General features: G+C 45.6%; 1 protein-coding gene across 1 annotated transcript in view; it reads left to right on the top strand.

Annotated features, from left to right (window-relative positions):
• The first annotated feature begins 608 nt into the window (after positions 1–608).
• The window catches only part of PAXBP1 (PAX3 and PAX7 binding protein 1), a 31575-nt gene continuing 11433 nt past the window's right edge, over positions 609–20750 (top strand). Inside the window, exons 1-11 of the mRNA XM_081139400.1 lie at positions 609–1033; positions 2397–2525; positions 6162–6338; positions 7676–7897; positions 8456–8559; positions 9513–9730; positions 10234–10423; positions 14334–14457; positions 17648–17747; positions 17832–17947; positions 19730–19929. Coding sequence (XP_080995526.1) covers positions 694–1033; positions 2397–2525; positions 6162–6338; positions 7676–7897; positions 8456–8559; positions 9513–9730; positions 10234–10423; positions 14334–14457; positions 17648–17747; positions 17832–17947; positions 19730–19929 — 1920 coding nt within the window. The 5' untranslated portion in view covers positions 609–693. The remainder of the gene's footprint in view (positions 1034–2396; positions 2526–6161; positions 6339–7675; positions 7898–8455; positions 8560–9512; positions 9731–10233; positions 10424–14333; positions 14458–17647; positions 17748–17831; positions 17948–19729; positions 19930–20750) is intronic.

Below are 20750 nucleotides of genomic sequence, written 5' to 3'. Positions count from 1 at the left end.
CGTTCGTCCGTCCTCGCGGCGGGCAGGTTCAGAGCCGCGGGCGCGCCTGGCATCCTTTCGAGGACTCGACACGCTTTCCCTTCTTGTAACGGCCAGAGGGGCTCAGCGATCAGGCCAGGCGACGCCCGTCACAAATGAACCCGACGGCTCTGAACGCGCTGGTCGCTGCGGTCGGTGATGATGCCCAGTTCGTACCCATTTCACAGCTCGGAGAACACCCACCCGCCTTCCCCGCCCCGCCCCGGCCCCGCCCACCTGACCACGCCCCCACCTGGCCCCGCCCCTCCGTCCAGGTGCCTAGAGCGCTTGGCGGGAGGTCTCCTCGCGGGATTGTCCCGCGAGAGTGCGGAGGCCGCGCAGCAGCACCGTCTCGGGAGCGTCCTCTGTCCTCCGCTCTCTATGATCCTCTTTGTGACCCGTCGAACAGCGCCCGAGTCCCAGCGTTCCGCACCCGCCATAGTCCTCCAAGCCGGCAGAGGGCAGTGCGGGACGCTGACGTTCTCGCGAGAGGCGCGGCGTTCTCTCCGAGCACTAAACGCGAGCGCACGCGCATGCGCGCCCGTGGTGCGCCGCCGCGCGAGGAGAGCAGACCCCGGCCCGGCTGGGAGCGCGCGTGCGCCGTCCGTCGCGAGCTCGGCGCTGCCGGGGCCGCGGGGCGAGAGCGGGGGCGAGGCCGCCGAGCGGGCCGCGGGGATGTTCCGGAAGGCGCGGCGAGTGAACGTGCGCAAGCGGAACGACTCGGAGGAGGAGGAGCGGGAGCGCGAAGAGGAGCCCGAGCCGCCCGCGCCGCCGCCGCCGCCGGGCTCTGGCGAGGAGCAGGGCGCCGGCGGCGGCGACAGGGCCCCCGGGGGGGAGGCGCTGCTGGGCCCCGGGCCGCCGCCGGCCGCGCTGACGCCGGGCCCCGCGCCCGATGCCGGGGGCTGCTTCCCCGGCGGCGCCGAGCCCGGCAACGGGCTGAAGCCGCGCAAGAGGCCGCGTGAGAACAAAGAGGTGCCGCGGGCCAGCCTGCTGAGCTTCCAGGACGAGGAGGAAGGTAACCGCCGCCCGCGCCCCGGGCCCCGACCCGCCACGGGCCCCCCGCCCCGCCGCACGGCCCCCGCGCCCCGGGCCCGCTCCCGCCACGGGCCCCCCGCCCCGCCGCACGGCCTCCCCGCTCCTGCCACGGGCCCCCCGACCCGCCTCACGGCCCCCGCGCCCCGGCCCCGCTCCCGGCCCGCCGCACGGCCCCCGCGCCCCGGGCCCGCTCCCGGCCCGCCACGGGCCCCCCGCCCCGCCTCACGGCCTCCCCGCCCCGGCCTTCCTTCCTGTCCCGCCCGCGCGCTTTCTGCTCGTGGTCTGGGGCCGGGGCCCAGGTCCGCCGGGGTGGTTTCCCGGGGACACCTGGCGCCCCGCGCTGCCTCGTTCCGGCGACAGCTTACGCGCGTCCCCCGCCCGCACGTGGCACGTCCCGCGAGCCCCGTCCGCACCCCCTTAACCGCGAGGTCGGGCTGCAGCGCTGGGCCTGAGCTTCGGGCTCGGGGTCGGAGCCACCTTGCGCCCGTCCCTTGCCATCTCCGAGCCTCAGTTTCCCCGTAAAAGTAAACTAGGGTACCTGGACCTTCGGGTGACGGAGAGAGGCGGGGCGGTGGTCATTCCGGGCAGTTTATCCAGTCCGAGGGCAGAGGCCAGGCTGCAGCGCGTTCAGGGTTCTGATCGTCCGGGAGCCTTTAATGTTTTTTGTGCGTGTATATAACCCTTTTGAGTCCGTGTTATCAAATAAGGAATTAAGACTTTGGGAAACCTCACCCGCATCTTCATGTGAGGTCCTTTCGTGTTTCCAGTGAGGCAGGCACTTCTCTCTGGCCGTCCTGTTTTTTTTTTAATTTGTGCAAGAGAAGAAGAGCCAGGTTTTTGCTTTTGAAGATGCAGGGGCTGTTGGTAGTGTTTGTGTTTGATTTGAAAACCTTCAGGTCAAAGGCGACAGAGACGTCGCCAGAAATTATTTCCGAGAAGTGTTTTGTTCTCAGGCGAGTCTTGAAATAACAGTGTGTCGCTTGGTGATGGGTTTTAGTCCCTCACACTTGACAGCTCTGTGGAGCAGCACCTTTTGATGTTGGGTATTTTGTTTCAGGTACCGGAGTCATTTGCTAAGTCCTTTCCCAGTGATTTTTTTCTCTCTTGAAATAGATGACTTTAAGGAGACAATAGGACATCAAAAAATTTTGTGCAGTTTACATGTGTTATGCCTTTTTAAAAAGTCTCTGCTGCACATGATCCCAGATTAGTTTATGAAGCTGACTAGGGGGGTGTACGGGTATGTTTGAAAGAATTTGAAAAGCACATAAGACCATGTAAAAGTTAGAAAGGAAGGCCGTCTGAAAATGGTTGCTACAGGCTTTGTTTAATTTCTTTTTAAGAAACTGAAGAAGTTTTCAAAGTGAAGAAATCAAGTTATAGCAAAAAGATAGTAAAATTACTTAAGAAGGAATATAAAGAAGATCTTGAAAAATCGAAGATTAAAACAGAACTCAACTCGTCAGCCGACAGTAAGTACCAAACTAACAGGAATCTTTCAAAATGTCCAACCGAAAGGCTTCTGGTGTGATTGAATGGATTTGCTACATATATTGTGGACTCGCTCTGTTGACACTCATTGTCGTGGGTCCAAACCAAGTGGCAATACAGTTCTGTTCTTTTTTTAATTTTTAATTTAAAATATATATCTTTACTGATTTCAGAGAGTGTAAGGGAGAGAGAGAGATGGAAACATCAGTGATGAAAGAGTCATTGATCGGCTGCCTCCTGCACACCCCCGACTGGGGATCGAGCCTGAACCCTGGGTATGTGTCCTGACTCAGAATCGAACTGCAGTCACCTGGATTGTAGGTCGATGCTTAACCGCTGAGCCACGCCCGGCCAGGCAGTTCTGTCATTTTTAACACAGTTGCAATGTAAATGCATTTTTTAACAAGAGAAAGTCACAGCCCCTGGAATTTTCCTACTGCAGTGACTAAATTCTGCCCATTTTCTTACAAGTGTTCAGACTGCTGTTGAGCAGAGAAAGGTTTCCCACTTAGCCTGAGACACAGGTTGGTTCCTCTTTGAGGGAGCACTGTGCAAATTCCTGTATTTGTGTGTTACAGAGACTGGCTTTCTGTTGTTGTTTTTTTGTGGTACTTCTACAGTTGGTTTAATTCTTGGAGAATGTTTAGAATGCCCTAAGTTCAGTGTTGGTTCCCACTCCACAGCCCTATCCACATGTGGCTGAGGACTTCTCAGTGTGAGGACCCAGCCTGCATGCATGGTTTTTTCACAACCTGAGTTAAAATGTTTTAAGCAGTTAATTTGTCTTTAGGAAAGTGGATCCATTATACTATGTTATGGTCCGAGTTTATTCTTATGTAAATGCCCTAGGGAAGTCTTTATTTTATGGAATTAAAGATGACATTATTTCCCAGTTTCTCAGCTACAGGCTTCATGTGAAAAAGTGTATCGCTGTATCTCAAATTTTCAATCTAATTTTGGAGACAGCATCACTTAAGTGTATAATTGGATCCACTACTTGGCAAACTGTCCAATGAATTGTTTAAAGAGTAACTATACTTTTTTAAAAGAAGGAATGCTTCATACATAGTGGAATCAGAAGCTGGGTCTTTGATAATTTAAATTCCAAGAGAGAAGAGGGAAGGTGTGGGGGTATCATCAAAGATGAGAGGGACGAAGGCTGCCCTGGAGAAGAACAGGTTCTCTGACAGGCCAGAGCCTATGATTTGTAGGGGAAGTAGAGGTTTGGGTGAGAGGTACATTGTTGACAGATTGTGAAGGATATTGAGAGTCTGTAGGGGTTTAGGGTTGCTGTGTTCACTGGCTTGCCAAGATGGGGACATGATGAATGCCCTGGAAACCCTAACCGGGTGTTAGCATGCAGCATGGATTGGCACCAGGAAAGATTGGAGGCCTGAAGCGCTTTAAACCAAGAGTTGGCTTTTATCCGTTACTAGTGGATCAGAAATCTCAGCTGAGCAAGACATGGCTTTTCCTGTCTCGCTGGGAAATCGTGGATGAGTTCAGAATGTTTGCTGTGGTTGTAAGAGAAGAAATGGGAAGAAAGCTTTATTGAGAAACCCTCCAAGAATTGACATGCTTTAGCTCTTGGATTTAAAAGAAATAGTCAAGCCCTGGCTGGGTGGCTCAGTTGGTTGGAGCGTTGTCCTGTACACCAAAAGGTGATGGGTTCTATCACCAGTCAGGGCACATACCCAGGTTGTGGGTTCGATCTCCAGTCAGGGCATGTATAGGAGGCAACCGATTGTTTCTCACATCAATGTGTCGTCCTCCCCTCTCCTAAAAATAAAATTAAAAAAAAACAAATAGTCAAATTTGAGCTTCTGTGCCAGGGTGACTGACACAATAATTATGTATCACATACAGAACAGAGATGGCAGGTGGGAGGAGGAGTATTTTTAGGGGGGCTGATTAACTTGGGAGTCTAGGAAACGGCTTCATTTTTTCCAGCAACTGTGTATAATGAAATAATACAGAAAAGGTCAGGAAAAGTGAGACCTGAGAAAGAACCATTTACTGTTGGGTTTAGAAATCTAAGTAGGTTGAACTTTATGAAGCTATTGTTTGTGACGTCTCCTGTCTTTCCACTGTCACGTAACTCACCAGGTAACTCGGTTAGTGCCCTCCCCAGAGGGGATGCTGTGTTGCAGGTTGTCGCTGTCCTCCCTGATGTGGTGGTGCCTTTGAGCCCTTTCGTTAACCTGCTCACAGGCCTGAACCCTTCCCACCCAGCCTCCTGAGATAGGCAGAGATGCGTTACCTTCAAAACAAGGGCAGTGCCAATTTGGAAAACCTGTTTTTGTGATTGTCCTAAAATAATGAGTGCACTTTTAAACTGAATTGGAGTGGAGTTGCCAGTGAGCAGTTGGAGATGTAGGTTTAGGTTTGGTGTTTATTGAGATGGCAAAACCAAAAGTAAATAGAATTGATGAGGGCACAGCATAAAGAAAAACTCGTGAGGACCAAAGATCTCTGCCTGTAGTCGGCGTGCATGCAGAGAAGAGGGTTTGCGGAAGAGAGACAAGGATCATATAGGCTGGTGGAGAAAAGACTGGGAAGTTTTCAGTCTGATGATGGTCAGTTGTGTGACATGGTACTGGAAGGTCAAGGGAAGTGTGGTCCGAGGAAGGACTGTTGTCAGGACTGCCATGTTTTTTTCTGGAGGGGGGCATCTGTCAAGAGCCTGCTCCACCAACTAAGCTCTCTGCTGGTTTGGGGAAGGAATATTTTGCACGTTGCTCAGCGATACTGTATGAAGTAGCTGTTGCTACAGCCACGTGTTTGCAGGTGAACTTGGTTGGATGGGAAAACATGGGCACGTCGGTGAGGAAGTGAAGGAGAAGGCAGCAGGTCCCCACTGCTTTTGGAAGGTTGGCAGATGAGAGAGGGCAATAGCTAGAGAGACCATTGGGGCCAGAAGCCTCGGTGTTTGCGGCTGAAGAGGGGGGAGCATGATCAGTTCACGGTAGTGAGCATGTCTGCGGGAGTGTTTCCTGAGGGCGTACTAAAAGCAAAACTGAGGGCACAAGAGGAGCCTGGAAAAAGGTCATTTAGCACCTCTTTTTATAAAGATGTCCAGAAGCATAATACCTGACCATTAATAAAAATTCAGCTGCCACTGGGTTTTGGACTAGTGCTTTCTCAATCACAAGCAAATACCTGTGAACTTAATGAAACATTGAATCCTTTAAAATCCACAGAAATCATTCTCTGACATCTGATCCGGTTGACCTTTTGCAGTGCTGTTTTGTCTATTAAAGGCCATTGGTTTAGTGTGGGTTGAGAGCAGAAGGAAGTGGCTATTTTTTTTTTAAAATATTGATTGATTTCAGAGAGAGGACAGGAGAGAGAGAGAGATAGAAACATCAATGATAAAGAGAGTCATTGGTTGGCTGCCTCCTGCACGCCCCCCAACTGGGGATCGAGCCCGCAACCCAGGCACGTGCCCTGTCCGGGAATTGAGCCTTGATCGCCTGGATCCTAGGTTGATGCTCAACCGCTGAGCCACACCCAGCCGGGCAATAGTTCAATCTTTAATGAGTTAAACCCATAATCGAATGAAAAGTCCCTCAATTTATGGATGTTTTTAAATCATTTTAATTTTTTCAAAACTGTAGATGAACCACCTTTGGACAAAACAGGACATGTCAAGGACTCCAGCCAAGAAGACGGTGTAGTTATCAGTGAGCATGGTGAAGATGAAATGGACATGGAAAGCGAGAAGGAGGAAGAAAAGCCCAAGGCTGGCGGCGCCTTTTCCAATGCTCTGTCGTCTCTGAATGTTCTCCGTCCAGGTGCGCCTTTGCTTGCGAGGGTGGGCACCTGTAAAGTTTAAGGAAGGAGCTAGCTAAGTGGCATTTCTTGTGGTATCCTTGTTTGAAGCCAGGGCGTTTCCTTTCGCAAGTCTAAAAAGTGAGGGGACTAGAAACTGCCCATAAGTTCCTTGTCAGACAGACGGTTTTATCAAAGCAAATGTGGGTCTTCGAGTGAATGGATAAACGGTGCTGAAGTGTTTGTTATGTATTTCACGTAAAGATGTAAACTCCTTTAGAACTGCTACTGAAAGCAGAACTAATTGCTATTAGTTTTCTGCATATACACACACACTTAATTTTTTACGTTTCTGTAGGAAGTAGTTTGCAAATCTCTGCTGTTTATAGTCAGCTTTTGAATAATTAAGTGCTTAGTAGACAAATTTAAATTATACAAAGGTAACTCATTAACATTTATAAAATTTAAAAATGCTTACTTTGGTAAAGTTGTAAAAGTTTTATATATAGATCTAGTAGCATTCTAATTGCTACAGTTCTTAAGCTCTTTGACAGAGATTTCAAATGTCCTTCACCCTGTAATTCCGGATCTAGAAATTTGTCCCAAGGAGATGATGTTTTCATTGCAATGTTATTTGCAGTGAGCAAAATTTGGAAATGTGTGGCCGGGGAGGAATGGCTTAGTAATGAAGGTACATTTACATGAAGGGATATTATATAGCTATTAAAATAACAATCTGACAAATGACAAGACAGTTTTTACTGTAGGTTAAAAGGTCAGTTAATTTAATTGTGTAGTAGATTATGCTTTATCTGTTAAGTTGTTGAGCCATTAAACATTGTATTTATGCAAAACAACAACATGGACAAAAACTTATGTTTTAGCATGAAAAATTAGGTACAGAATTACATAGTCAGTGTGCTTACAGGTGAACGGAACTGTTTGCTAGAGAAATAGACTATGAATCTAATAGTGTTTTGGGGGTTTGTGAGGTGTGGGCACCTTTTAAATTTTTATCTGTTTTCTAGTTTAGTAATTTAATTACTTTTGTTTTACTTGAAGATGAAAAAATTATAGTTAAAATATATCTGCTTTTGGTGGATCCCCCCGATCCCCCTACACATGCTCTTCCCATGTTGCCCTTATGTGTTCGTTTTCATTTCCTTGGTGACTGAGTTTCCATTTAAACTAAACTAAGTCATTGGGTTCGGGCGCTGTTTGGGAAGGGGCGCCAGCAGTTGGCATTAGGACATCGTAGCTGCGACAAGGCTTCTCAGTTAGGTTATCTCACCTGGCACATTTTGAAGAAATCAGAAACTTCATACCCTGGTACATCTATAACCCTACCGCCCGTTTCCAGGAGAAATCCCGGATGCAGCTTTCATACACGCTGCGAGAAAGAAGCGCCAGATGGCCCGGGAGCTGGGAGACTTCCCTCCGCACGACAGCGAGCCTGGAAAGGGCCGGCTTGTGCGAGAGGACGAGAACGACGCCAGCGACGACGAGGATGACGACGAGAAGCGCCGCATAGTGTTCTCTGTGAAGGAGAAGTCCCAGAGGCAGAAGATCGCCGAGGAGATAGGTACCGGGCGGGCAGGGGACCGGCCCCGTGCATTGCTTTTAAGGCCTGTTGCCATTCAGTGTGATTTGATAGTGAAAATAGAGGGCCCACATTTATTTGACTTTGCGTGATGTTAGAGGGCTGTCCTTGCTGGGCTACAGAGTCTCACTGGAACTTTTTGAAAACTCCAGTGTGATGTTTCATTGAGCACTTCCTGTGTGGCTGGCACAGTACGAAGCACTTGACTCGCTTAAACGCGTGTCATCGGCCCTCAGCATTCTCAGGAGGCACTGGACTCTGTTCTTCCTTTTGTTGAGCTGATGTCAAGCTCACAGGTTAGGAAACCTCTCCAAGGTTTTAACTGTGACATCAATGCTGCCTTTTGCTTCCAGGGATACTGTGTATAACAAGCAAAGTCAGGAGCGTCAAACGAGAGAGTGGAGATCATAGTAGATGTTTTTAGTGGGGTTGAGTCAATACCAGTAGTTCTGCTTAATTTCTGTGAAGTGTCAGGATAGCATCCCTTCCTTCCCTGCTCTGCTGATGTTACTTACTTCTCTCTGCTGCTTCTGGCTACAGGTATTGAGGGGAGTGATGACGATGCTTTAGTCACTGGGGAACAAGATGAGGAGCTCAGCCGATGGGAACAGGAGCAGATAAGAAAAGGAATTAATATCCCTCAGGTGAGAACTAAAGAATTAAACTTCAAAAATGAAAAAGTAAATAAACTTTTTTTGCCTATTTTGTTAAAGTAAAAGTTAAAAAATATTGCATATTAGGTTGAACCTTTGTTATTTGCTCAAGTCACATAATTAAGAAAATTACATAAAGGTATGTGTCCAAGAAGCTTTTAGAAGAAACTGTTATAGTTTGTTCTTTATGGTCAAATGATGGAAGAATTTCTAGTTTCTCAGATCAGGGCTTCTCAGAGTGGTTCTTCAGCTGGCAGCATCAGGTACCGCCTGGGAACAGTGGGAAATGCTGTCCCGCCTCCCAGGGCCTCGAGAAAGAAGCTCTGAGGGGGAGGTCCAGCCGTCCATTTAGTCAGCCCTCGGGTGATTCTAAAAGCACACTTAGCCTAAGAACCTCTGTAGGTAGAAAGTGTCTTTCCTGGATAGCTTACTTTTTCTGACTCTTTAGAAATAATTTTGTAGAGATCAGTCTCTCTCACTGTGGATGAGAAACACCTTCCTAGATGGTGGCGGCGTCTCTGGCGGATAGTGCGCTGGGAGAGCTGCACAAACTTAGCCCTTTTGTGACGTGGATGTAGAGGGAGTCCTGGGCCGGGCGGGGGGCTCGGGCACCCACCTCCGCCTGTCTTTATTGTGGCCATGCAAGCAGTCTGTTGTCTTCCCTAGATAGCATGGTGCCTTGGATTACTTTTAATATCCCTTCCAACTCTTCTTTGATATTCTTTTTTTCTGAAAGTTACTAGAAAGGAATCCAGGAATCCTGTAAGAGTTGGAACATTCATCCAGCCCTTTTATTTGATTTTGAAGGACTCTAGTTATTTTAAGTACACACGATTTGGAAAGTGGGTATAACTTTCGCTCTTAGATGTTGTTTTAACCCTGAGGCGTGATACTATTCATAGTTTAAGCTAATAGTTTTCACATACATCCCGTTTCTTTTCCAGGTTCAAGCCAGCCAGCCCACGGAAGTGAATATATACTACCAGAACCCTTACCCGGCTTTGCCTTACGGCTCATCCTACGGCATTCCTTATAGTTACACAGCCTATGGATCCTCTGACGGCAAAGCTCAAAAAACAGATAATACAGCCCCTTTCAAAACTCCCAGTAATGAGATGACTCCCGTTACTATTGATTTGGTAAAGAAACAGCTTAAAGACAGGTAGGGCAGATCAGCTTCTTAAAGACCTGTCCTCTAGCTTTGTGTCTCTCAGGCACCATGTAGTCTGGGGGTAGCAGGCACACAGAGTCGGCAGGAAGACTCACTGGCCCGGCCTCCAGTCAGACGGAAGATGACGTCGTTCTTTGTTTTGCTACCTCCGTGGATGACTCCTATGGAAGCCTCAGAAAGTTTTAACATGCCACTCCATGATCTTGTTGAAGACAGTTCTGAGTTTGCACCTCTTGGACTCTGAAAAAGTGTAGTCAAGATATGGGGGGAAAGCAGAACAGTGCAATTTGGTTAGCGCGCCTGATAACCACGAAGGCCGTAAACTGCTGCTTGCTTTTTTTTTTTATTAAGAGAAAAGCAGTACATATGAAAGATGCCACTCCAAGTATTTTTGTGTTCTAATAGTGGAACTAAATGCATTATAATATTGCAAGCATCCCGGCAGCAGAGGTTTGGGGTGTAAACATGTTATATGTATCCTTTTGTGCTCTTAGGTTGGACTCCATGAAAGAAGTGCACAAAACAAACCGTCAGCAGCATGAGAAACATCTGCAAAGCCGCGTGGACTCCACCAGGGCCATTGAGAGATTAGAAGGGTCTTCTGGGGGTATTGGTGAACGGTATAAGTTTTTGCAAGAAATGCGAGGGTATGTCCAAGACTTGCTTGAGTGTTTCAGTGAAAAGGTAAGAATGCAACAATATTATCTCTTTGAATAAGGCAAAGTGAGGGAGGTCTAGACGGCCTGTGTAGGTCATTTCTGTATTGCTCAGGAAGTGTCCACTGAATCCGGCTATAGACGTGATGAAAAGTGCTGCTCTGGTGTCATTTATCCTGGGGGCCAATATGCTGTCTTGTTGAAAACAGAGAAAGATAACTCAGCCCCTTTATTTTTTATTTATTTTTGAAATATGTCTTTATTGATTTCAGAGAGAGGAAGGGAGAGAGAGAGAGACATCGATGAGAGGGTCATTGACCGTCTGCCTCCTGCACGCCCCCAACTGGGGACTGAGCCCGCAACTTGGGCATGCGCCCTGGCTGGGAATTGAACCTCAATCTCCTGGATCCTAGGTCAGTGACCAACCACTGAACCACCCTGTCCAGGCAATAACAGCCCCCTTAAGAACCCTGGCAAGTCCTGCCTGAATCTAATGTAGATGATTGGCTGGCCCTGGATTGTCAGAATATAGGGGACTCATCTGATGGAATTTCCTTTTTATGGATCAGGTCTGAACTTATCTTTAAACTGTTTGTACAAGTAATTCCAAATATGCGTAAAGTTGCAAAGTTTTATTAGTTTTTATTTTTTACCCTAATGTTGCTCACCATTGCTGCTTGTAGTTTCATCTCAATAAGCCAGTGCTTCATCCATTTCAGAAACCTGTCATTAGGCATGGCTTCCTTTAGGTCTCCTTTCCTCCAGCTTCTCTTTTTTAGTGTGGTAGACTTTTAGTGTAAAGTTAAATTCTTTTTAGCATGATTTACATTATAATTAGCTGCATAGAGAAACCCCTCTTTTTCTCAGATGACTTCTTAGTTGAATTTTTGTCTTTAAGATGAGTGTTATTTGATGAATTGGTTTGTAAGCATTTGTGGGTTTGCGGCCTTATCTTTAAAATGGGTTAAGGTGGTGGTGCTTTGGATGTCCTGTCTCTAAACTTTAGTGATGCAGGATAGAAGGCGCAGTTTCCCTTTCCTTGGCTGTGTGGATTGGCACGGACCTATCTGTAAGCATCTGGCTTGTTTAGATGTGTATTTTAACTTTCTGTTGATTACTTCGATACCCTAAACCCAAAGCCTGGCAGGAGAGCATGCTACTGTCTTCCTGATGGGCCTTCCTGGTTCTAGCCAGGCCATGGTCAGGCCCAGGCTGAGGCAGCATTCACCGGTCCCCTTTGTAGGACTTACCACCTGATCTGTGGAGAAGCAGTGACAAATGAGCTGTGATACATCCCTTGTGGCAGAACAGTGGCTCAGGGTGACAGTACAAGTGGGAAAGAAACCCAGGTTTGCCTCTGTGCAGGGGTGATGTGTCAGAGCTGTAGGTCGTGTCTTTTCCTGCTAACAGAGCCCTTCGTTCCAGCAGGCATGGGGGAGCTGCTTAATAACCTGTGTGCCTAGCAGAAGGATTTTTGTCCTAAACCATGCTTGTGAGGGAGATTTGTCCCTGGGGAGCGTTCTCTGAAAGGATTTGGCCTTTGCTTTGGAACTTAACTCTAGTAAACCCTTAAAAAATGTTGACACTGATATGATCAACTAGATTTACAGCTCTTGAGGTAAAGAGACTCTACTAGGACATGTAGTTCATGTAGTTTCAGGTCCGTGTTCATTTCGTAGTCGGCTGTAAGTAACTGGTAGTGTGCTTTACCTGCTCGATCACCTGTCCCGGGCATCGGCTTCAGGCTGTGCTGTGTGGTGCAGAGGCACTGAGAGGACTGCTTCTGGAGCAGCTCTTAACCCTGCCGTGTTGTATAGTGACTGCATTTTAATAGAAAGGGGTAGATAATTCCTCTCTTATATTAACATGAGTATTTTATTTCACTTTGACATTTTCATATACATTCAATTTTAAAGGACTCCTACTGAGTGAGTAATGTCATCAACTCATCTGGATAATATTTAGGAACAATCGGATAGATTTGAGTATTCATTTTAGTTATACTGTAAAGACATGGTTTTGGGTTAAGACAATAAAATGAGAAGCATTACCTTTTTTTTCTTTTGGTATAAAAGTTTAAGTGGTTTTGAACTTAGATTTTTAATTATTTGTAGATCATCTTAACTTTCCATTGTTTTGGTTTCCTGTAGTTATTTTCTTATGTTCATCTTATATTTGGTCTTGGAATAACAACAGTTAATAATAACAGTTTTGAGTTTGGAGAGGTACAGAAATTGTTCATGGTGCATACTCTTGAGATCAGTAGTGTTGAGAAACGTGAGTGAGAGCTGAAAATGTGTGTGAGGGCTTTTATTCTCAGTAGAATTTTCTCTGGGTTTCGTTAAAGCCATTACAATTACCTGAGCAGGAAAGTTACATTGTCAAATTTTTAACTAAATTAAATTCTGTGCAATGCATTCACAGTCTCCAGACTGAAGGAATGTCCCTTAGGTACATAGGTGTAGCTGTCTTCAGTCCCGCATGGTTTAGAACAGTGAGGGGTCGGGAAGTGGGGGAGTCATGATGATACTACAGTGATAGCTTAAAAAATTGATTATAGTAAATTTTAGAGATAGTCTTTGGGCTCAGCCATCAAAGATAACCAGTGCAGATTTGGGGACCTGTTGCCCATGGAGTGGCATGTTAAAGAATAAAGTAACCCCATCACTTGGACCTTTCTGTGAACATTGGCTACTTTTGCAGTGGAATCATGCCAGTCAGTGTGTACACTTGCTTTTATTGCAGACATCTTTATATCCCACCTGCCTTTATTTTCCATTTGCAGTCTGTTCAGCTCAGGAAGTTGCTGTAACACTTGGTGACAGTGTTCCCAAGTTCTAAATAATGTCTTTTCCATTTGCACTAACCAGCAGGAAACTAGAATTTCTAGTTTCCTCAGGTATGTGTAGTGTCTTAGCGTTTTGTGAAAATTTCATAGCATTTGGTTATAACATAAGGTCAAAAATTAAGAGAACATTTTCGTTTTAAGATTTTTAAATTGATTTTTAGAGAGAGAGAAACATTGATGTGAGAGTGAAACATTGAACGGCTGCCTCCTGCACGCCTCTCACCGGGGATTGAGCCCGAAACCCAGGCATTTGCCCTGATTGGGAATCGAACCAGCAGCCTTTCAGTGCACAGGATGACACCCAACCAATTGAGCCACACTGGCCAGGGCTGCTGCTTTCTTTTTTAAGTTAGGTCTTATTCTGTAAGCTTTTGCATTCAGTGTGAACCATGGAAATGCTTAGCCATGGGTAGTAACCTGAAAAATCTTAGTGACTTTGTAAAATGACAATTGATGTGAAGACTTTCATTTTATTACAAAATGTGGAAATATTTAAACATTTGATGAGCTTTCTGAATTAGTGATAGCTAGAAATTTTATTTGCCGTATTGTGAATGAATCAAGTTTACATTTAAATGTGTAATAAAGCTGCAAAATAGTAAGGTCCATATGAGTGGCAGAGCAATTCCAGTGCCTAGAAGTAGGCAGTTAGTAGACTCCTGTTCTTACCTACTCAGAACCAGTGCAGTTTTTGGTATCACGGGGATAATAGTTTCTTTTAAACAACAAAAACTGCAAGGCAGATTGCTGCTGGAAGGTGAAAACTGGATGCTAGACTGCCAAGTACTTTATTCTGAAAGAAAAGCAATCAAACTTTTGACATTTCTTTACTAATAATTGACCTGCTAAGTTTCTTAACTGAACTTTTGCTCCAATAACTAGGCACCGGACATTATAGCTCTATATTTGGATTAAAAGAAGTGGTTTTCCTAACAGCATAAAACTGCATTGCTGTCTGTGTCCCACTGGGAACTCATGATTATTCTGTCCATAGAGGGTACTTTTTCAGAAATCCGGAAATAGAATGGAACCCTCAAAAGAGCGAGCAGCTGAGGAGTTTGGTGTTACGGAGTGTGTTGTATTTTCACAGGTGCCACTGATTAATGAACTTGAATCAGCAATACATCAGCTGTACAAACAGCGCGCCTCCCGCCTTGTCCAAAGACGACAAGATGATATTAAAGATGAATCTTCGGAGTTTTCAAGCCATTCAAGTCAGTCCATCTTGAAGGTTTTTATTATTCATTAAACAACCTTGTTTACTTAGTGCAGCCTAACTGAAAGTTAGAGATCTCAGAGCATCTTTTTTTTTTTTTTTTTTTAAATGAATGAATTCCCTTGCTCTTGAGTTAGGTAGATCTAAACCTTGTACAGCATGTATTTGGGTTGTGTTTAAGAACATTCGCTTTGCAGAGGAGCTCAGAACCTGTTCTGTATGCCATCAGTCTTACTCCTGGACCTTTTTTATTCTGTAGAGTTAGACCAGACATTACAGTGTTTTGTCTTGAAACCACTGTCTGTTGGGCTCTGATTGGTTTTTGCCCTGTTTTCATCCTGTCGATAGCCCCATTGTGAATGCTGCTGTTGATCGCAGGGAAAGAGTCAGGTCAGGGATGGGAATTTTGGAGGGCAGAGGGGTTTCATTACATAAATGAGTTTTGTGCTTCAGCTCTTGGATAAAGCAAAATTTTTTGTATTTAAAAATTGTATTTTGCAGTCTGTCTTAAATATACTAGGGTTTTTAGTAAGTCAGTTGATACCTACGTTTCTTGAAGTCTTAGTGTAAAAATTTAGAAATTGAATTTATATTATTTTCACTATGATGAGTGTTTTGGAAAGCCAAAATTTATTGGAAACCTCAAATTAAATAGTTCAGCTGAGATTCTTTAACCAGGTGTTTTAAACTTTTTGATCTCACTTTTCCCTTTGCTCTCCACATTGTTGGCTGCTCACATATAAATTTTCCCAGCATGGGGTCCTGCGGCTTCCTTTCTCATCTCTTTGTTCCCCTTGTCAGCAGTTCTCAGATGGAAACATGCATCAGAATTGCCCGTGGCATTAAAGTGCAGGTTTCCGGGTCCTTTCCCCAGAGATGCTTGCTAGGTCTTAGCTGGTGTCAGGTGACCTGCATCAACCACCCCGGGTCATCCGAGTGCAACAGGCCCTGGTGATACTCTTTCTGAAAACCATGTTTGTCATATGAGGTCCCTGAGAAGGCATCCTCCATGTGCCATTGTTAGAGCATCATGGAGAGGTGGTAACATGCCCTCGGAGCCCAGTCAGACTCGGGTGGGAGCCATATGAGGAGTGTCTTGGACCTTTTATTTTTGCCCCCTAACTATAAATGGGAGTATTTCTGTATTGGGCACCTAAACGGCGAATGCATCCCTCCAAGATCACTTGTGATCCAGACAGAACCAGAATTTTGGGGCAGATTACAGGTAACCATTGCACCTATAAAGGGAAGTAATTTCCTTTTAATAGTAACGGTTTGTGTGAGCTGTGCATTTCATCAATGCCCTTTCCTACCTATAATCTGTTCTTTATAACTTGGAGCTGTTTACTTACATGGAATTAGAGGTAGGGTTGAATGATGATGTATGTTAACTAGATTGAGAGTTGGAAATAAATTGAAAGGTAATGAGAGAGTGAAAAATACTGCCCTAGAGGAAATATTAATTGCCAAAGATTTGAGGAAAATTACATGGGGCACTGAAGTACCAATTCCATTTCTGATTTTTTTATAAAGAAACAAGCCTGGAGTTCATCTCTCTGGCCTTTTAAACACTTATCACAATGACTACATGTGGTTCTTAAAGTACTTCTTTGGTGAAGGATACCTCTTAAAGAGGCAGGCATTGTTCTGTGGTTTGGGACTTGTAGCTAACTCATCTGTGGCAAGCAGGGAACTCACATTTGACATGAAGCTGGGGCAGCTTGTACTGTGCTCATCTTTGTAATTTGTGAGTGCTGGAGCATCCTTCCTTGTATCTGAGGCATTCTGAAATATGAATGAAGAGCTCAGTAAGAAAGTCAGCTTTAAAAATACTAGGCTCCAAGATAGTGAGGCAGGGCAGAGTAGAGAGCTAATATTTTATTTTTCCTGTTGCTACTATTGGTGACACATCTGGGAGGAAAATATGTGAAAGCCTTTCATGTAGCATGTGATTTCTCCCTCTAACCCTTGGGTTGTTTACTTTGCTTGTGCGATGCCGTAAGAATTGAACTCTTGCTAATGTCAGTTAGCCTCTGGTAAAACTGGTCACAGAACCAGTGGACGATGTTAGTGGGACCTACTATGTTTCAGAGTATCATCTTAGTGTGGAGCTGAAATGTAGAAATGAGGGGAGGATTGCAGACAGACGTTCCCCACTCGTCCTACCCAGGGCAAGAGATCAGAGGGCTTCTCTGGAGACAGAATGGGTTCGGAGAGAAGAGCCTGAGACACTAACAACCTTGGGCCCCCAGCAAGAGTTGAATTTCTACCCAGCGATCTGATGGAGATGGCTCCGTCAGACAGTTCCCACCTGTGTCCACTGATGTCCAGTCTTCTTTATGTGAGGTGGCTAACAGTCATCAGAGAGAACAGCCCAGGCAGTGGAGCCCGAGGGACAGAGGAAACAGTCAGTGCAGATGGCAGGTCAGACATAACTGACCTCGGAGGAACAGAAGGTCCATACGTAAGACAAGTAGAGGGAGGAAAGGAGTGTTCTGAGGACAGGAACCACCTCTAGGAAACTGAAAGTGTGCTAACTGAACTGTAAACTTAAATAGGCAGGTTGGAAAGTAAAGCTAAAAAATTACTCCAGGAAGTTAAGAAAGGGAGGTGGAAAATAGGAAAAAAAAGAAATAAGGGAACTGCTTTAGAAGGGTGGTGATTGAGGGAGCACAAGTTGGTCCTGTTCAGACAGTTTTCAGTCCACGTTGTTTCTGCCCTTGTTCTAAAAACAATTTCTACAACCAAAATTAGAGTAAGAATAGTTATCAAACTCCAACAAAGCTGTTTCCTCCTCCTGTCCTTGTTTCTTTCCTGTTGTTTCATGTCATTCAACATGAGATGCTTAAGTTCTTTAAGACGTAACCTCTTACTTTCCACAGGTAATGTGGGCTTTTAATTTGTTTGATCATCACGATAGCATCAGCTCTGTTACTTACACATAAAAACAGGGATTAGATCCAGTTGAATCTCTGTAGGGTTGTGAACTTACTTCTCTACTCCTTTCCTGGGAACACAGAGACGAGATTTGCTCTAGACTAGAAGGCGGTCTGGGTTTCGGGTTATGGCAGACTCTGCTGTTGATGTCGAGATTAGCAACAGTCTGTCATTGTGGCTGATTCTGTGCAAACTCTTTCCTCAGGATGGTCGAAGGAGGTTTTTTAACTGGAACCATTGTTGTTTTACAGATAAGGCTCTGATGGCACCTAATCTCGATTCCTTTGGACGGGATCGGGCCCTGTATCAGGAGCATGCAAAGAGGCGGATTGCGGAGCGGGAGGCCAGGAGGTAATTTTGGAAGTGCTTGCCACGGTTGGCTAGTGCGGGAGGCATCTCATTGATCTGGTTGGGAACTCAGTGTTTGTTATTTAGGACACGTCGACGACAAGCCAGAGAGCAAACCGGCAAGATGGCAGATCACCTTGAAGGCCTTTCCAGTGACGACGAAGAAACGTCTACAGATATCACAAATTTCAATCTGGAGAAAGGTCAGACACTTTCTTGGAAATGAGATTCCTTGTGTTTGGTTTCTGCTGGGTGTGGCTTTACTGTGAAGGGACCCTGTGAAGGTTTGTGGCCTGTATTAGAACCAGCACTTTCTTCCTAATTGTAGAAACTTGCACTGTTTTCACTACTGAAAGTCATGATGAGTTCTCAGAAATAGTATGAGTCTTGTCATGGGGCTTACTGAGTCCTTGTGTGATAAATGGTGCTGCTCTGCAGAGCTACAATCTTAAGTGATCAGAAACTGTCAGGTCCCAAGGGCAGTGTGTGGTCTGGAGAGGTAGAGCTCGGTGGCACACACGCAGCCCCGGAGGAAATGCCTGATTTTGGAGCCCTGAGTAATTTCTCCACGAGGAGCAGTTAGTCTGTCACATGCCAGGCTTTTCCAGAAGGGCCCCCAAGGAGTCCTCCTTTCTTGCCACTGGCTGTGATGATTTAACTATATTGGCTGCAAACATTTGGGAACTCAGTTGGAGAAGCTTATTTTTCTTCCACTTTTCTATAGTGAACATTTCTAAACATGCAGAAAATTTGAAAGAATGACACGATTACCCGTGTACTTGCCAGCCAGACTCACAGTTTCTGTTGCCTCTCCAAGTTTGCTGTTCATCTGCGGGGATGAGTGTGTTTTGTGGCCCATTTGAAAATGACTTCCAGACATCCCTCTAAAAACCTGAGCGTGTGTCTCCCAAAAACAAGGATACTTTTCTACCTGATCACAGTACCATTGTCACACCTAGAAAATTAAAACTTCTTAATATCCTGTCTGTTCAGTTTTCCTCAGTAGCAGCCCCCACAAAACTTTATGCCTTTTTGGTGGGTTATTCTGTTTTCCAAACCAGGATTCACACAGCTCCTGCCCTGAATTTGGTTGTTAGGGCTTTTTATCTAGAATTAATGACTGTCCAGGAGGACCTTACACATCCCCACCCCCCCACTCCCCGGTTAATCCACCTGTTTGTTGAACACATTCACTTTTGAAGAGACCAGGTCACTTGTCTTGCAAAGCATCCTACCTTCTAGATTTGCTTGTTTCCTTGTGGTATTAGCTCGTTCTCCTGTCCACTGTATTTCTTATAAACTGGAATTTGGGTCTGAACTCTTGATTAGATTGAGATTATTATTGACAAGAATACTTCATACAAGATGCTATTTATTACTACATAATAACAGATTACAAATGTTATGTTGTTCCACTATTAGTGATGTTAAGATTGACCTGTTTGTCACAACCAGGTGTCTCCATTATAAAGATCTCCCTTTCCCAAGTCATCGGGCATCAGTTGGCCTCTTACCTAAAGATCCTGGCTTCTATCACTGACTTGTCTCTGTCAGTCATTGCAGTCACCAGCTGACTGAGAAAGAAGTGATACTATTGGCCACTGGTCCTGATGCACATGTTACTGACATAGTGATTTGTGGACCGAAGAGCTAGCAGCAAAGTTGGTACTTTATGTAATTGCTAGTGTACCGTGGTTACTGAAGTTTGAACTGAATTGTTGAGGGGCAGGCGTTATTTAACTAAATTGGGTAACAGAAAGTGGTACATACTGGAACCATGCAAAGGAAACAGCACCTGCACTTTGGATTGAAACCTAAACTGCCATGTTTATCCTATCTTTTAAACTGTAATTAACAACTATTACCTCAGTAATGAGCCTTTTTTATTGCTACGCAGGCTGTAAAGAAAAGGCTGACAACATTGAACTGTGTTTATTCCAGCACATCCTAAATCACGGTTCTTGGTGGGGTTTTATTGTTTTTAGATCGCATTTCCAAAGAGTCCAGCAGGGTTTTCGAAGATGTCCTAGAGAGTTTCTGTTCGATCGACTGTATTAAGTCCCAGTTTGAAGCATGGCGCTCAAGATACCACGCGTCCTATAAGGACGCTTACATTGGCCTGTGCTTGCCCAAGTTGTTCAACCCCCTCATACGGCTGCAGCTGCTCACCTGGACTCCTCTTGAGGTGGGTGCCTTCTGTCACCTTAGAAAGCCTGTAGCGTGTGCCTGGGTAATTCCAACCCAGAGCTAGAGATGTCAGCTTAAGCTAAATATTTTTCAAGGCAGGTAGCGTGGAGGCTATAGCTGGTCCCGATTGCAGCTGCCTTCATTTGAGGACCTTCTTATGCTCTACCCCTCCTCATGAGAGCTATCTGTTGCTTTTCAATTTATGTGCAATGCCTTAGTCACCTAAATTATATATAGTGACACCTGAACTAATGGGTCAGTGGTCATGGAAATTGGGAGGTGGCACAAATTGATAAATCTAGGAGGTGGAATCAGTAGGGCCTGTTGGCCTCATATCTAAGAGAGGAGACGAGTTTACTGTGTACGTCTAGTGGTCACGTTTAAGATATGGTTTCGGAAATTACCAACATATGGATGGAGCCATGGGCATGAATGGGATTGGCTGGGCTGAATGTGTAAACTGTAGTGAAAAGAGGGTTGAGGCTGAAGCTGTGGAGGTGATGGGGGAAAATGTGAGCTCTAGAACCACTCAGTGAACCCTTTGCTCTTTGCCAGACCTTGTGGACTTTCCCCCTTTGCGTGGGTGTGTTAGTACACAGCATAGGCTCAGGAGGCTGTGTGCATTCTATGTGCCTATGTGTCTTAGTACATGCTCTTGAGGACTCTGTGCATTCTGGAGTTCTCCAAAAGTAGCTCCCTCCTCTGCCCCACAGCTCCCAGAGTCTCAGTCTCCCTGAACCCTGTTTCTATTCCCTGAGTTCAGGATGCCTTTGCTCAGCTTGCAGTCCCCCCCCCCGCCCTTCTGATGGGCAGCTCACT

Source organism: Miniopterus schreibersii (genome assembly GCF_964146895.1).
Source record: "Miniopterus schreibersii genome assembly, chromosome: 5".
In the NCBI taxonomy this organism is placed as follows: Eukaryota; Metazoa; Chordata; class Mammalia; order Chiroptera; family Miniopteridae; genus Miniopterus; species Miniopterus schreibersii.
Note: the sequence above shows the minus strand (reverse complement) of the source record. Positions and strands in the feature narration are given on the sequence as shown.